The 17166-nt window shown below is 39.2% G+C and overlaps 1 protein-coding gene across 1 annotated transcript; it reads right to left on the bottom strand.

Moving 5' to 3' along the window:
* Window positions 1–5122: 5122 nt before the first annotated feature.
* On the bottom strand, window positions 5123–16105 carry LOC118888357 (thymosin beta-4-like). Its single transcript, XM_036839320.1, has 2 exons — window positions 16090–16105; window positions 5123–5497 (listed from the first exon to the last, which is right to left on the bottom strand). Exons 1-2 carry the CDS (start codon window positions 16103–16105, stop codon window positions 5289–5291), a joined length of 225 nt encoding a protein of 74 aa, XP_036695215.1. The 3' UTR covers window positions 5123–5288.
* Window positions 16106–17166: the final 1061 nt, after the last annotated feature.

The following is a 17166-nucleotide window of genomic DNA, read 5'->3' as shown; positions in this document are numbered from 1 at the left end:
TTCCCTGGCAGTCCAGTGGTTAAGACTCTGTGCTTCCAATGCAGGGGGTGTGGGTTCGATACCTGGTCATGGAACTAAGATCCCACATGCTGCAGCATGGCCTAAAAAACAAACAAACAAAAACAAGGGCAAAAAAAAAAACCTTCCAATAAAGAAAAGCCCAGGACCAGATGTCAATACTGGTGAATCTTACCAAACATTTAAAAAATAATTAACACCAACCCTTCTCAAACTCTCCCCAAAAAATAGAATTAGAGAGAATACTTTCTAATTCTTGAAGCTAGCATTACCCTGACACCAAAGCTAGACAAAGCCATCACAAGAAAGGAAATTTACAGACCAACATCCTTTATGAATATAAATGTAAAAATCCTCAAGAAAATAGTATCAGACCAGATTCTGCAGTGTATCAGAAGGATTATAAACCATGACCAGGTGAGATTTATCCCACAAGTGCAAGGGTAGTTCAACATAAGAAAATCAATCAATGTAGTAATACGCCACATTAGTAGAATGAAGGAAAAAGTCTACACAATCATCTCAACTGATGCAGAAAAAAATTTACAAAACTTAACACTCTTTCAGGATAAAACACTCAGAAAACTAGGAATATAAAGGAAATTTCTCAACCTGATAAAGGGCATTTATAAAAAATTCACAGCTGACATCATACGCAGTGGTAAAAGACTGAAAGCTTTCCTCCTAAATTCAGGAACAAGACAAAGATATCTCTTCTCCACTGCTATTCAACATAGTACTGGAAGTTCTAGTCAGGTCAATTTGGCAAGAAAAAGAAAAGGCATCCAGGACTTCCCTGGTGGTGCAGTGGTTAAGAATTCACCCACCAATGCAGGGGACACGGGTTCGAGCCCTGGTCCGGGAAGATCCCACATGCAGCGGAGCAACTAAACCCGTGCGCCACAACTACTGAGCCTGCGCTCTAGAGCCTGCAAGCCACAACTACTGAGCCCACGTGCTGCAGCTACTGAAGCCCACGTGCCTAGAGCCCGTGCTCCGCAACAAGAGAAACCACTGCAATGAGAAGCCTGTGCACTGCAGTGAAGAGCAGCCCCCACTCGCCACAACTAGAGAAAGCCCACACGCAGCAACGAAGACTCAACGCAGCCAAAAATAAATAAATAAATTAATTAAATAAATCTATTTTTTAGAAAAAGCTACAGTTTAATAAAAAGAAAGAAAAAGAAAAGTCATCCAAATTGGAAAGGAAGAAGAAAAATTTATTCACAGATGACATGATCCTGTATACAGAAAATTACAAAGACTACAGAAAAACCTACTTAGGCTAATAAATAAATGCAGCAAATTTGCAGAATACAAGATCAACATCCAAAAATCAATTGTATTTCTATGCATTAGCAATGAACAATCCAAAAAGAAAATTAAGAAAACATTTGCATTTACCATAGCATCCAAAAGAATGAAATCCTTAAGAATAAATTAAACCAAAGAGGTCCAAGACTTGTGTACTGAAAACTGCAAAACATTGCTGAATAAAATTAAAGAAGACCTAACTAAATGGAAAGACACCCCATATTGATGGATTGGAAGGCAATATTGTTTAAGATGGCAATACTATCCAAAGTGATCTGCAGATTCAAAGCAATCCCTATCAAAATTTCAATGGCCTTTCTTGCAGAAATGGAAAGGCCAATCCTCAAGTTCATATGGAACTGCAAAGGACCCTGAATAGCTGAAACAATCTTGAAAAGGACAAAGCTGGAGGACTCACACTTCCTGGTTTCAATACTATGAAGTTACAGTAATCAAAAACAGTGTAGTATTGGCTTAAGGGCAGACATACAGACCAATGGGACAGAACTGAGAGTACAGAAATAAACCCACATATCTCTGGCCAATTGATTTTCAACAAGGGTACCAAAACCATTCAATGGGGAAAGAATAATCTCTTCATCAATTGGTGCTGAGACAACTGGATAGACATATGCAAAAGAATGAAGTTGGATCCCTAACTCACACCATATATAAAAATCAACTCAAAATATATCAATGACAAATATAAGAGCTAAAAATCTTAAACTTCTTAGAAGGAAACATAGGAGTAAATCATGTTCATTAGCAATGGTTTCTTAGATATGACACCAAAAGCACAAGAAACAAAAGGAAAAAATAGATAATTTAGACTTCATTAAAATTAAAAACTTTATGCTTCAAAGAATACCAGCAAAAAAGTGAAAAGAGACCCTAAAGAATGAGAGATAAATATTTGCAAATCATATATCTGATAATGGTATTGTATTCAGAATATATAAAGAACTCTTAGAACTCAATTGCAACAACAACAAAAAACAATTAAAAAAATGGACAAAGAACTTGAATAGAGATTTATCCTAATAAGATATACAAATGGCCATGTAGCATATGAACAGATGCTCAACATCTTTAGTCATCAGGGAAATGAAAATCAAAACCCCACAATGAGACACCACTTCACACCAACTAGGATGGCTATTAAAAAAATAAAACACAGAAAGTAACAAGTGTCGGTGAGGATGTGGACAAATAGGATCCCTCATACATTGCAGATGACCATATAAAATAGTGTAGCTGCTGTGAAAACCAGTTTGGTGGTTCCTGAGTCAGTTAAACATAGAGATAGCATATGACCCATCAACTCCCCTCCTAGGCATATGCCCAAGAGAAGTGAAAACATTCACACAAAAGCTTGTAACAAACCTTCATAGTAGCATTATTCATAATAGCCAAAAAGTAGAAACAACTCAAATGTACATTGACCGATAACTGGATAAACACAATGTGGTATATCCACATAATGGAATATTATTCAACCATATAAGGGAATGAAGTACTGATACATGCCGCAACATGGGTGAATCTTGAAAACATTACACTAAGTGAAAGAAGCCAGACACAAAAAGTCATATATGATTCCATTTATATGAAATGTCTAGAATAGGCAAATCTATAAAGATAGGAACCAGACTAGTGTTTGCCAGTGTGGCTTATGGGAGAGAGGAATGGGAAATGACTAATTAATGGGTACAAGGTTTCTTTCTGAGGTGATGAAAATATTCTGGAATTAGACAATAGTAATGGTTGCACAGCACTGTGGATATATTAAAAACCACTGAAATGGTATACTTTAAAATAATTAAAGTGATGAATTTTATCTCAATTTTTAAAAAATTCCTAGGGCCATTAACTCTGATTATGCTAGACTTAACTACTGATCCAATATGGTGTCTGGCACCTATTATATGCTCAATAAACATTTATTGAATGAATGCTCAAATGAGTAAATGAATAAACAGAAATACCCATCAAGCATACTAGATTGTAATCTCCTTCAGGACAGACATTTTTGTCTGTTCTGTGTACTTTATTCACTGCAGTATTTCCCAGTGCCTGTAACAGTGCCTAGCATGTGGTCAGTATGCAATAAATGCTTCCTGAAGGAATGGATAAAAGAGTTTTGCTGATCTCTTATAGGGGCTATTGCCTGGGTGGGATCACAATAGTCTAGGGTCTGATCCTCACTTCTGGAGGTCTAGAAACTTGGTTCAGTCAGGGTACCAAGACTTGCTCAGTCTCTACAGAACTACTGCACACTAATCAAACTGGCAGGAAGTTCTTTTTTGAGGTAGGGTGCTGGTGAAAAGAGTAACTTGAACAAATTATTATTTTCTTAAATCAAAAAGAAAACTGCCATCTTCTTCCCTGTAGAGGAGATTCAGAAAATTCTGTGGGATCACATTCATTCAGGGAGAGTGCCTTGAAGAGTGCCTCTCTCTCAGAGGAGAGGAGTGGAGCTAGCTAATACTCTAAATAAAGGGATAACAGGATCTTTCATGTCCTCACAACATCTGCCCCTCAGGCACGCAGAGCTGGGAAAAAGACCATAGAGCGTAGAGCCTTCTGGGGTGGAAGGGAATGAGAAGGGAACTGCTCACTTTCAGATTCTAAGTTCAGGAAACCTGTCAAGTTAGACCCAGCCACAAAGGCCCTTATCAAAACAGTGCCCTGTTTCTCCACCCCCAAGTCAACACAATTATCAGTCTTCTCAATTTTTTTCAATCGAAGAGATAAAAATGATCTCAATGTTGTATTAATTTGTATCCCTTTGATTACTAGTGAGGTTGAGCATTTTTATGTGTCCATTGACCATTTGGGTTTTTTTTTAATGAATTACTCTTTCATATATGTTGTGGAAATAAAACCACAGCCTTGGAAATTTTGAAGTACGGCTTTTGTCATGATCAGCATGCAAGAAGAAATGAGAGGGATTGAGTGAAACCAACCAGAATTCAGCAACTATCACACTCTCAGATCTTAGCACATCACTTCTACATTTCTTTTCAAATGAGTACAAAGATCTATCCCCGTATCTTTTCATGTATTCTTTTGGGATCCACAGGAAAGGGAGGCCATTGTGCTCACAAGTAAACATATTTCAAAAGGTAAATGTACATTTGAAAAGCAGTTGAAGTATACATTTTGAAAACAAGGGCAGTCAAAATAAAGACGGCAAAATATTCATCTGAACAGAGATTCAGATTATGTATTTGAGAAAAGATTCAGTCTTGGTCCAGAAAAATAAAGGAGATTAAAAAAATAAAGTATTAGAGGATTTTTAGTTGAATTTTTTTAACATCTATAATACTTGACAAAGTTATTTGATTATGGAGAGACTAATCAGGTAATCAACATCCATTGGCCATTTTTAAATTCTGGTGTTGGGCTTTTTCTTACTGGATTTAAAAGAGCTCTTTATATACTAAGTAAAATTTCTCTTTGTCATAAATGTTGCAAATATTTTCCACAGATCATTGTTTTTATTTTAGTTTTCATGTGCTATTAGGAAGCTATACATTTTTTTTCAGGTTTTAAAATTTTTATTTGTATATTTAAAAAGTGTGCATTCCAATAATTAAAATCATTTGAACAACAACAACAAAAATGGCACTCCGATTAAACTGCATTTTACAGCCCACAGGACACCGTGGACCAGCTTGCTTTTTACTCTAGATTTCACTGTCGTCCTGCCCAGCTTCCTCCTGCACCAACAAGCAAGTTCTTTTCCTTCCTTGCCAGCCAGACAGGCAGATGCGAGAGGCAGGCGCAGCCTTCGTTGTCAGTAGTTGTCCATTCTTTGATGTGAAAAGAGGCAGCACAGTCATTTAAACTTGATCCAACCTCTTTGCATCTTACAAAGTTAAACAGCTAAAATAAGTAAAATAAGAAGGCAATGCTTGTGGAATGTACAGTGCATATTGGCGGCGCGCGCCTCATTACAACTCGCCTGCTTGCTTCTCCTGTTCAATCGTTTCTTTTGAAGGCAGTGGATTTTTCTCTTGCGTTTCTGTTTTCTTCAATTTCGACTTATCAAATTTCTCTGTCTCAGCCATATCAGGTTTATCAGACATGGCTGCCGAGGAAGCGGAGCGAGTTGCCAGCGAGCGAAGTCCGGCTTGTGCGGTGGTTGCCGCCGAGTAGGAAGCTATACATTTTTTGTTGTTTCTGAGTTTAGGATAATATCAATACCTATATTTTCTTCTCATATTTGTTTTAATATTTAAATCTTTGATCCATCTGGAATTTATTTGGTATAAGGAATGAGGTAGGGATCAGTTTGCCCCCACCCCCCCAAGGCTAACTAATTGTTCCGACATCATTTCCTGAAAAGTCCATCCTTTCTATACTGGTTTGAAATGCTACTTGCATCATGTAATTAATTTCCCAAGAGATTTGGGTCTGTTTCTGAACTCTTTATTCTAATTTATGAATTTTAAGTGGAGTTCTATTTTTCCAGTTACCATTTTATTTCTGCTCACTGCTCTGAATATTCCTTTCCTGATATCATGGTATCTCTAAGACCAAGTCAGAAAACAACTTGGTAAGCATGAAATGAGAATAAAAAGAAACACATGGCTCAGGAATATTTCATCCAAGCTATATGTACCATCCTTGCCCAACAAGAGAAAACACCTCTCTAGTGATCAGTGGTATACAAAGCCCTTTTGTGATCTAGCTCTTGTCCCTTTCCAACATCATCTCTGGCCACTTCTCATCCTCTCCTCCCATCACCATTTGCCTATAAGTATCCAAAACATCTTGTCATTTCACATCTTCTTGTCTTACACTTGCTATTCATTCTGCCTGGGAGCTCTTCTCTTCCTTGCCCACCTGGCAAAGTCCTATTCAAACCTTTTACACCCAGTCACACATATAAATTGTCTGTCACTCCTCCCACCCCATGATGTCCCTTAAAAGAGTGAACTCTTTGAGTCAGGGACTATCATATTCATATTTGTATTTCCGATGCCTAAAACAAGGAGCACACAGATGTTCAGCTAATGTTTGTTGAATGAAAGAGTTAATTCAAATCACGCCAAAGTTTCCATTGTTAGAGGTGTTTTTTTTTCTTTTCTTTTTTTTAACATCTTTATTGGAGTATAATTGCTTTACAATGGTGTGTTAGTTTCTGCTTTATAACAAAGTGAATCAGTTATACATATACATATGTCCCCATATCTCTTCCCCCTTGCATCTCCCTCCCTCCCACCCTCCCTATCCCACCCCTCTAGATAGTCACAAAGCACCGAGCTCATCTCCCTGTGCTATGCGGATGCTTCCCACTAGCTATCTATTTTACGTTTGGTAGTGTATATATGTCCATGCCACTCTCTCATGTTCTCCAAGCTTACCCTTCCCCCTCCCCGTATCCTCAAGTCCATTCTCTACTAGGTCTGCATCTTTATTCACGTCTTGCCCCTAGGTTCTTCTGATCATTTTTTTTCTTTTTTTTTTAGATTCCATATATATGTGTTAGCATAAGGTTTTTTTTTTCTCTTCCTGACTTACTTCACTCTGTATGACAGTCTCTAGGTCCATCCACCTCACTACAAATAACTCAGTTTCGTTCCTTTTGATGGCTGAGTAATATTCCATTGTATATACGTGCCAGGTATTTGTTTTTCTCTTTCTGACTTACTTCACTCTGTATGACACTCTCTAGGTCCATCCACCTCACTACAAATAACTCAGTTTCATTCCTTTTGATGCCTGAGTAATATTCCATTGTATATACATGCCACATCTTCTTTATCCATTCATCTGTTGATGGACACTTAGGTTGCTTCCATGTCCTGGCTATTGTAAATAGAGCTGCAATGAACATTTTGGTACATGACTCTTTTTGAATTACAGTTTTCTCGGGGTATATGCCCAGTAGTGGGATTGCTGGGTCATATGGTAGTTCTATTTTTAGCTTTTTAAGGAACCTCCATACGGTTCTCCATAGTGGCTGTATCAATTTACATTCCCACCAACACTGCAAGAGGGTTCCCTTTTCTCCACACCCTCTCCAGCATTTACTATTTGTAGATTTTTTGATGATGGCCATTCTGACTGGGGTGAGATGATATCTCATTGTAGTTTTGATTTGCATTTCTCTAATGATTAGTGATGTTGAGCATCCTTTCATGTGTTTGTTGGCAATCTGTATATCTTCTTTGGAGAAATGTCTATTTAGGTCTTCTGCCCATTTTTGGATTGGGTTGTTTGTTTTTTTGATATTGAACTGCATGAGTTGCTTGTATGTTTTGGAGGTTAATCCTTTGTCAGTTGCTTCATTGGCAAACATTTTCTCCCATTCTGAGGGTTGTCTTTTCGTCTTGTTTATGGTTTCCTTTGCTGTGCAAAAGCTTTTAAGTTTCATTAGGTCCCATGTGTTTTTTTTTGGTTTTTATTTCCATTTCTCTAGGAGGTGGGTCAAAAAGGATCTTGCTGTGATTTATGTCATAGAGTGTTCTGCCTATGTTTTCCTCTAAGAGTTTGATGGTGTCTGGCCTTACATTTAGGTCTTTAATCCATTTTGAGTTTATTTTTGTGTACGGTGTTAGGGAGTGTTCTAATTTCATTCTTTTACATGTAGCTTTCCAGTTTTCCCAGCACCACTTATTGAAGAGGCTGTCTTTTCTCCATCGTATATGCTTGCCTCCTTTATCAAAGATAAGGTGACCATATGTGCATGGGTTTATCTCTGAGCTTTCTATCCTGTTCCATTGATCTCTATTTCTGTTTTTGTGCCAGTACCATACTGTCTTGATTACTGTAGCTTTGTAGTATAGTCTGAAGTCAGGGAACCTGATTCCTCCAGCTCCGTTTTTCTTTCTCAAGATTGCTTTGGCTATTCGGGGTCTTTTGTGTTTCCATACAAATTGTGAAATTTTCTGTTCTACTTCTGTGAAAAATGGCAGTGATAGTTTGATAGGGATTGTATTGAATCTGTAGATTGCTTTGGGTAGTAGAGTCATTTTCACAATGTTGATTCTTCCAATCCAAGAACATGGTATATCTCTCCATCTATTTGTATCATCTTTAATTTCTTTCATCAGTGTCTCATAATTTTCTGCATACAGGTCTTTTGTCTCCTTAGGTAGGTTTATTCCTAGATATTTTATTCTTTTTGTTGCATTGGTAAATGGGAGTGTTTTCTTAATTTCACTTTCAGATTTTTCATCATGAGTATATAGGAATGCAAGAGATTTCTGTGCATTAATTTTGTATCCTGCTACTTTACCAAATTCATTGATGAGCTCTAGTAGTTTTCTGGTAGCATCTTTAGGATACTCTATGTATAGTATCATGTCATCTGCAAACAGTGACAGCTTTACTTCTTCTTTTCCGATTTGGATTCTTTTTATTTCTTTTTCTTCTCTGATTGCTGTGGCTAACACTTCCAAAACTGTGTTGAATAATAGTGGTGAGACTGGGCAACCTTGTCTTGTTCCTTATCTTAGTAGAAATGGTTTCAGTTTTTCACCATTGAGGACGACGTTGGCTGTGGGTTTGTCATATATGGCCTTTATTATGTTGAGGAAAGTTCCCTCTATGCCTACTTTATGGAGGGTTTTTATCATAAATGGGTGTTGAATTTTGTCAAAAGCTTTCTCTGCATCTATTGAGATGATCATATGGTTTTTCTCCTTCAGTTTGTTAATATGGTGTATCACGTTGATTGATTTGCATATACTGAAGAATCCTTGCATTCCTGGGATTAACCCCACTTGATCATAGTGTATGATCCTTTTAATGTGCTGTTGGATTCTGTTTGCTAGTATTTTGTTGAGGATTTTTGCATCTATGTTCATCAATGATATTGGCCTGTAGTTTTCTTTCTTTGTGACATCTTTGTCTGGTTTTGGTATCAGGGTGACGGTGGCCTCGCAGAATGAGTTTGGGAGTGTTCCTCCCTCTGCTATATTTTGGAAGAGTTTGAGAAGGATAGGTGTTAGCTCTTCTCTAAATGTTTGATAGAATTTGCCTGTGAAGCCATCTGGTCCTGGGCTTTTGTTTGTTGGAAGGTTTTTAATCACAGTTTCAATTTCAGTGCTTGTTCTGTTCATATTTTCTATTTCTTCCTGGTTCAGTCTCGGAAAGTTGTGCATTTCTAAGAATTTGTCCATTTCTTCCATGTTGTCCATTTTTTTTGGCATATAGTTGCTTGTAGTAGTCTCTCATGATCCTCTGTATTTCTGCAGTGTCAGTTGTTACTTCTCCTTTTTCATTTCTAATTCTATTGATTTGAGTCTTCTCCCTTTTTTTCTTGATGAGTCTGGCTAATGGTTTATCAATTTTGTTTATCTTCTCAAAGAACCAGCTTTTCGTTTTATTGATCTTTGCTATCGTTTCCTTCATTTCTTTTTCATTTATTTTTGATCTGATCTTTATGATTTCTTTCCTTCTGCTAACTTTGGGGGTTTTTTTTGTTCTTCTTTCTGTAATTGCGTTAGGTGTAAGGTTAGATTGTTTATTTGAGATGTTTCTTGTTTCTTAAGATAGGATTGTATTGCTATCAACTTCCCTCTTAGAACTGCTTTTGCTGCATCCCATAGGTTTGGGATTGTGTTTTCATTGTCATTTGTTTCTAGGTATTTTTTGATTTCCTCTTTGATTTCTTCACTGATCTCTTGGTTATTAAGTAGTGTGTTGTTTAGCCTCCATGTGTTTGTATTTCTTACAGATTTTTTCCTGTAATTGATATCTAGTCTCATAGCATTGTGGTCAGAAAAGATACTTGATAGGATTTCAATTTTCTTAAATTTACCAAGCCTTGATTTGTGACCCAAGATATGAGCTATCCTGGAGAATGTTCCATGAGCACTTGAGAAGAATGTGTATTCTGTTGTTTTTGGGTGGAATGCCCTATAAATATCAATTAAGTCCATCTTCTTTAATGTATCATTTAAAGCTTGTGTTTCCTTATTTCTTTTCATTTTGGATGATCTGTCCATTGGTGAACGTGGGGTGTTACAGTCCCCTACTATGATTGTGTTACTGTCGATTTCCCCTTTTATGGCTGTTAGTATTTGCCTTATGTATTGAGGTGCTCCTATGTTGAGTGCATAAATATTTACAATTGTTATATCTTCTTCTTGGATTGATCCCTTGATCATTATGTAGTGTCCTTCTTTGTCTCTTGTAATAGTCTTTGTTTTAAAGTCTATTTTGTCTGATATGAGAATTGCTACTCCAGCTTTCTTTTGATTTCCATTTGCATGGAATATCTTTTTCCATCCCCTCACTTTCAGTCTGTATGTGGCCCTAGGTCTGAAGTGGATCTCTTGTAGACAGCATATATATGGGTCTTGTTTTTGTATCCATTCAGCCAGTCTATGTCTTTTGGTTGGAGCACTTAATCCATTTACAGTCACTGTAAACACTGTTCATCACTGTTTGTTTGCTCTTTAGTTCTTCTAGGTCCTTGTTAAAAGTTTCTTGTATTTCCTCCATTCTATTTCCAAGATTTTGGATCATCTTTACTATCATTATTCTGAATTCTTTTTCAGGTAGACTGCCTATTTTCTCTTCATTTGTTAAGTCTGGTGGGTTTTTGCCTTGCTCCTTCATCTGCTGTGTGTTTCTCTGTCTTCTCATTTTGCTTAACTTACTGTGTTTGGGGTCTCCTTTTCGCAGGCTGCAGGTTCACAGTTTCCATTGTTTTTGGTGTCTGTCCCCAGTGGCTAAGGTTGGTTCAGTGGGTTGTGTAGGCTTCCTGGTGGAGGGGACTAGTGCCTGTGTTCTGGTGGATGAGGCTGGATCTTGTCTTTCTGTGGGGCAGGGCCACGTCTGGTGGTGTGTTTTGGGGTGTCTGGGGCCTTATTATTATTTTAGGCACCCTCTGTGCTAATGGACGGGGTTTTGTTCCTGTCTTGCTAGTTGTTTGGCATAGGGTGTCCAGCACTGTTGCTTGTTGTTCATTGAGTGGGGCTGGGTCTTGGCATTGAGATGGAGATCTCTGGGCAATTTTCGCCATTTGATATTACGTGGAGCTGGGAGGTCTCTTGTGGACCAGTGTCCTGAACTTGGCTCTCCCACCTCAGAGGCACAGCCCTGATGCCTGGCTGGAGCACCAAGAGCCTGTCCCTCCACACGGCTCAGAATAAAAGGTAGGAAAAAAAGAAAGAAAGAAAGAAAGAAGAAGATAAATTAAAATAAAAGTTATTAAAATAAAAAATAGTAAATAAATATTAAGAAAAAAAATTTTTAAGTAACAAACGGACAGACAGAACCCTGGGACAAATGGTAAAAGCAAAGCTATACAGACAAAATCACACACAGAAGCGTACACATACACACTCACAAAAAGAGAAAAAAGGGAAAAAAATATATATCATTGCTGCCAAAGTCCACCTCCTCAATTTGGGATGATTCGTTGTCTATTCAGGTATTCCACAGATGCAGGTACATCAGGTTGTTTGTGGATCTTTAATCCGCTGCTCCTGAGGCTGCTGGGAGAGATTTCCCTTTCTCTTCTTTGTTCTCACAGCTCCCGGGGTTCAGCTTTGGATTTGGCCCCGCCCCTGCGTGTAGGTCGCCTGAGGGGGTCTGTTCTTCACTCAGACAGGATGAGGTTAAAGGAACAGCTGATTCGGGGGCTCTGGCTCACTCAGGCGTGGAGAGGGAGGGGTACGGATGCGGGGCGAGCCTGCGGCGGCAGAGGCTGGCGTGATGTTGCAGCAGCCTGAGGCGCGCCGTGCGTTCTCCCGGGGAAGTTGTCCCTGGATCACGGGACCCTGGCAGTGGCGGGCTGCACAGGCTCCCAGGAGGGGCGGTGTGGAGAGTAACCTGTGCTTGCACACAGGCTTCTTGGTGGCGGCAGCAGCAGCCTTAGCGTCTCATGCCCGTCTCTGGGGTCCGCGCTGATAGCCGCGGCTCGCGCCTGTCTCTGGAGCTCATTTAGGCGGCGCTCTGAATCCCCTCTCCTCGCGCACCAGGAAACAAAGAGGCAAGAAAAAGTCTTTTGCCTCTTCGGCAGCTGCAGACTTTTTCCCAGACTCCTTCCCGGCTAGCACCGAAGCCCGAGCCTCAGCTCCCAGCCCCGCCCGCCCCAGCGGCTGAGCAGACAAGCCTCTCGGGCTGGTGAGTGCTGGTCGGCGCTGAGCCTCTGTGCGGGAATCTCTCTGCTCTTCCCTCCGCACCCCTGTGGCTGCGCTCTCCTCCGTGGCTCCGAAGCTTCCCCCCTCTGCCACCCGCAGTCTCCGCCCGTGAAGGGGCTTCCTAGTGTGTGGAAACCTTTCCTCCTTCACAGCTCCCTCCCACTGGTGCAGGTCCCATCCCTATTCTTTTGTCTCTGTTTTTTCTTTTCTCTTTTGACTTACCTGGTTACGTGGGGAGTTTCGTGCCTTTTGGGAGGTCTGACGTCTTCTGCCAGCGTTCAGTAGGTGTTCTGTAGGAGCAGTTCCACGTGTAGCTGTATTTCTGATGTATTTGTGGGGAGGAAGGTGATCTCTGCGTCTTACTCTTCCGCCATCTTGAAGCTCCTCCTCTGTTTCAGGTGTTTTTATACTGCCCTGAGGTGGTTTGCATTCAGCAATTTTTCAGAAAAAAGTTTACTCCAACCAATATATCACTCCTTCCCACCCCATCCCATTGGTCTAGTACACTTTGCTGAACTGGGCAGGGGTGAGGATGGGGACAAAAGAGGGAAAAGGGGGGAGGGGAAAATGAGCCGCCTCCTTAATCAGCAGAACCATATTAGACAATATCAGTGGAGGATAATAGGGTTCTATTTCCATGTGTATTTTTCTGAATTCATTGCTAGTGTAAAATAAGGCATACCATAAAAGCAGCAGGGTATCAATACTGTAATAGCAGGGTATTGAAATTCTTATAATGGAATTAAGTCAGATATGGTGCCGTTTTGATTGGACAAATAGTAAAAAATAATTTAACTGTTTTCTTATACTGATAGGTACCTTATGGTATAGTTTTGAAACTAGAGACAGTTTCTCTCATAAAATAATGTTCATTTGGGCCCAAAGAGACCTTTATTTGCATGAGCTACATTTCTAAAAAATAAAAATTTTAGTAGCAAATGTGAGCTTTAAAGTCTTCTCAGAATTTTACTAAAAATATGGCTGACATAGAAAAGTACTTACGCATTCAAATCCCTTCTCTCCAGGGACTAGTCATTTTAATCTGGTTTAGACACACAGTCCTTGGAGTCAATTGTACTGTATTATAAAATGACAAAGGTTGACTTGAATTCTGTCAAATTGTCCTCCAAGTTCTCCGTGTAATTTTTTAATCTCAATATTTCACTTTAAATTTTTTCCTCTTGATTTATCAGCATACTTTTCACCATATACAACCACTATCTAATTTTATAGAAACAAAAGGTGAGGTTATTACCAGGTGATGAAGACATGGTTGATTTGTGTTAAAACCAGCAGTGAAAACTCCATAATTCATTTTGTTTCTCTTAAACATATTTCTTCGAAGTGGAATATATAAAGACTTCCTTAAAACCTAGTGTATTTACTTTGCATGACCTTTTCTGATGGTATTTTTCACAGAATGATGGAGGAAATAGGAAGGTTTATCTGGATAAATTGCTTTGAACCAGTCAAAGCAGGCAATCTAGCCACTGAGTTATTTCCACCCTCTGATGATTTGTTTGGAACAGCTGAGGAGGGATGAGCAGTAGCTTTGTATATTTCACTTTGGCAGAGCTGTTCAGCCTCCACCACTGGTCTTATTAGCAGACATCAATCGGCAGGTGGCTGGGATGTCATTGAAGAGAAGGGAAGCCGTGTGATGTGGTAGTGGTAAGCCTCTCTCTGACATGGTGCTCATGGTCCGTTTTTACTTTCTATCTTGGTCTTTCAAAATGTCCTATGTTTACACTGTCATAGAATAAATAGAACCATGACATATTTTACCAGCTTTCCCCCACCCACCATCTTTTATGTGGGTAATCTGATCTCATTAAACTGAGACACATTCATGCTAATCCCTGATGTCATCACCATATCTTACAACAAATACTATTGAACACCATCTTGGCCAGGCTTGGTTAATAATACCCCAAAGCAAGGACTCTAATAAGAAATTTCCTGGCATCAGACCAGCCAGAGAGCTATTTTAGGGTGGGAGGAAGAGGCTACACAGATGACTGGCTCTTCTGGCGGAGTTAGAGTGTCTTTTTCTCAGTATATTCCCTAATCTTGATCCTTCAGTCAACTGAAGATTTATTGATAGGATTCTGCAAGAATGAGGAAACTTGGTATGAGTATAAGCCTTTATAGGACTTTAAAAAGAAAACAGAGGATCACATAAAATAAAAATTAAAAAAAGAAAAAGAAAAAGACAACAGAGGGTTTAATCTTTGCCATTAAGACTTTTACAGAAGCTTTCTGGGAACCGAAGTTAGGGGAGACTTCAGAACACTTGGCAACAACCTGAACTAAGTGAGGTAACTTCCAGTGGCCTCTCACCATCTCATTCTACACCTCATCATTCACCTCCACAGACCCCCAAAGGGGCTATTGCCCATACTCTATACTCAAGATCTTTTCGGATTTCTCATCCAAGTTTACCAGTCTCTAGGATAAGATAAACCAATCTATGCTAAGGTATGCTTGATCATACAGTATTCCAAAGAGCAGTTGCACTCAAATAGGGTAGTCCAGATAGCATATGCTTTTTTCAAAAGGAATTTGTGGAGCAATGTTCATAAAAATGACCAGAGGGGATGAGATTGTGTCTTTTGGCCCACCTATGGTGGGGCAGGACCTGGAGGTGCTGGGCTTAATTAGATCACTGCTGCACAGATTTCTTCAAACAACTTCCTTGTTGAGACACAGTAGTTGGACTTTTAACCCTATGCCCTTCCATAGCCCCTACAGTCTTCATACTATATAAGATAAAACTAACACCAGTATGCATTTGCCCCATTAATAAGATGGACCTTGAATCAAAAGATAAACAAAAAGTTTTAATTCTAGACATGAACTCCAGTAGAACTTAACATCTGTACTACTTGATATTTAATATTATACTCCCTTGTAGTGTTGGTTTATTTTCTCATAGACACATCTTCCTAACTCAAGTGAGGGCTGAGACCATATCCAATACTTCTTTTCTGCCCATGGTACTTAGCCAAACCTATGCACAAAGTAAATATTCAATATTCTTTGAGGAATTGAAGCAATATTTGACGCTTAACTCTAAGAGGATGTTCAATATCACATGGTTTGTGTGCTTGTGTGGGTTTCACACAACAATCAAATCTCTTCTTTCTGCTCTGCATTATGGTTATCACCATTTCCTTTAGTAGATAACCTGTGAGGTGCCTGCATAGCTCAGAGCACTTCTTGTTTCTCTCAGTACTATTCTTCTACTTATATGGATAGGAAGCCACGCTTACACTGTGTGACTCTGCCTCCATGGTTTCAGTTTATTAGACTAAGTGTCATGTCTGCCAGAGTTAGCCAATCAGATTTTTCTCTCTGGCGAATTTTTCATGGGGCCTAGAGTCAGACAGTCAGTCTCTGTGTAGACAGAGAAACCAAGAAAGTCATTCTGCAAAGAGAAGCAAAGATGAGAGGCCAAAAGAGAGTATGCTTCCTGGGTTCCTTGCTGGCTTTCTGGTTCCTGGTTCTAGTTTCCGCCTGAGACCCACCTACATTCTTGCCTGTAGATACCATGAGGCCTCCACCATTTCCTTTTTGTAAATGACAATGTATAGGTTTTTTGCTTAAGCTGGCTTGAGACACTATTTACTATCTAAAACCAAAATCTTACCCAGTCCACCTTCCATTATCCAAGTCTACCAAAAGGGAGTGAGGCAACTAAACTGGCTGGCTGGCACAATTTACACACCTAGCATTAGAGAGCAGGCTAGGTGGTGGAATGTCTTGTGACTTGTTACACGCGTAGTAACCATTCAGAAATCCAAGAAGTTGTGATCTAAGGCCCAGCCATCATTTACAGACTCAGGGGACATGAAGAAGGCCTAGTCTCATTACCAAAGCATGCTTCTTGTATTATGTGGGTTTAAAAAAAAAAGGTGGATGTGGTTTATGATCATGTTTGAAGCTGTTTAATTTTTTAAATGCAGAATTTGATACTACGAAACAACACGCTAAGAAGAAAAAAATTGAACCATCTCACTCAAAAACTAGAGTTTAACTGCAGCTCACATCTATAGGGAAGAAGGGAAGAAATATATCTGGTGTCCTGTAACTCTCACCAAAGGTGGCAAATATCAGTTCCATGTGAACTGAACATTGGCTAATGACTAAAGGATAACCTATGTTAGAGAATGAGTTTGTATTAGGACAACCATTACTATTTCATTATAATACGCATATTACTATTGAGGTATTTTCCTTAAAATTTATACTAAGTACCCCGAGGCGAGTCTGCCTACTTCTTTCCTTAATTGTGTTCCATCACCTCACTTTCTAGTCCATATCTAGAGCAGTCCTTTCATCTTTCTAATCTGACCTCTGTTGAGTCTGTCTTGCCCCAAAGGCAACACTTCTCTACCAAAACCCAGCATCCTTCTTTCAAATTGAAGCCTTTTTTACCCCCAGCTTTAGTTATTTTTAAGATTTTTTAGTAATTTTAGATATACAGAAAATTTGTACAGAGAATTCCCATTTACCTCCACTCAGTTTCCCCCAAGGTTACTATCTTATATAACCATGGTACATTTGTCAAAACCAAGAAACCAACATTGGTACGTTACTATTAAGTAAACTCCAGACTTAGGTTTCACCAGTTTTTTCCACTAATGTCCTTTTTCTGTCCCAGGATCCAATCCAGGAAACCGCATTGCATTCAGCAGGCCTTCCTTTTAATCTGCAATAGACAACC

The sequence above is a fragment of the Balaenoptera musculus genome, chromosome X (genome assembly GCF_009873245.2).
Source record: "Balaenoptera musculus isolate JJ_BM4_2016_0621 chromosome X, mBalMus1.pri.v3, whole genome shotgun sequence".
NCBI lineage: Eukaryota > Metazoa > Chordata > Mammalia > Artiodactyla > Balaenopteridae > Balaenoptera > Balaenoptera musculus.
Note: the sequence above shows the minus strand (reverse complement) of the source record. Positions and strands in the feature narration are given on the sequence as shown.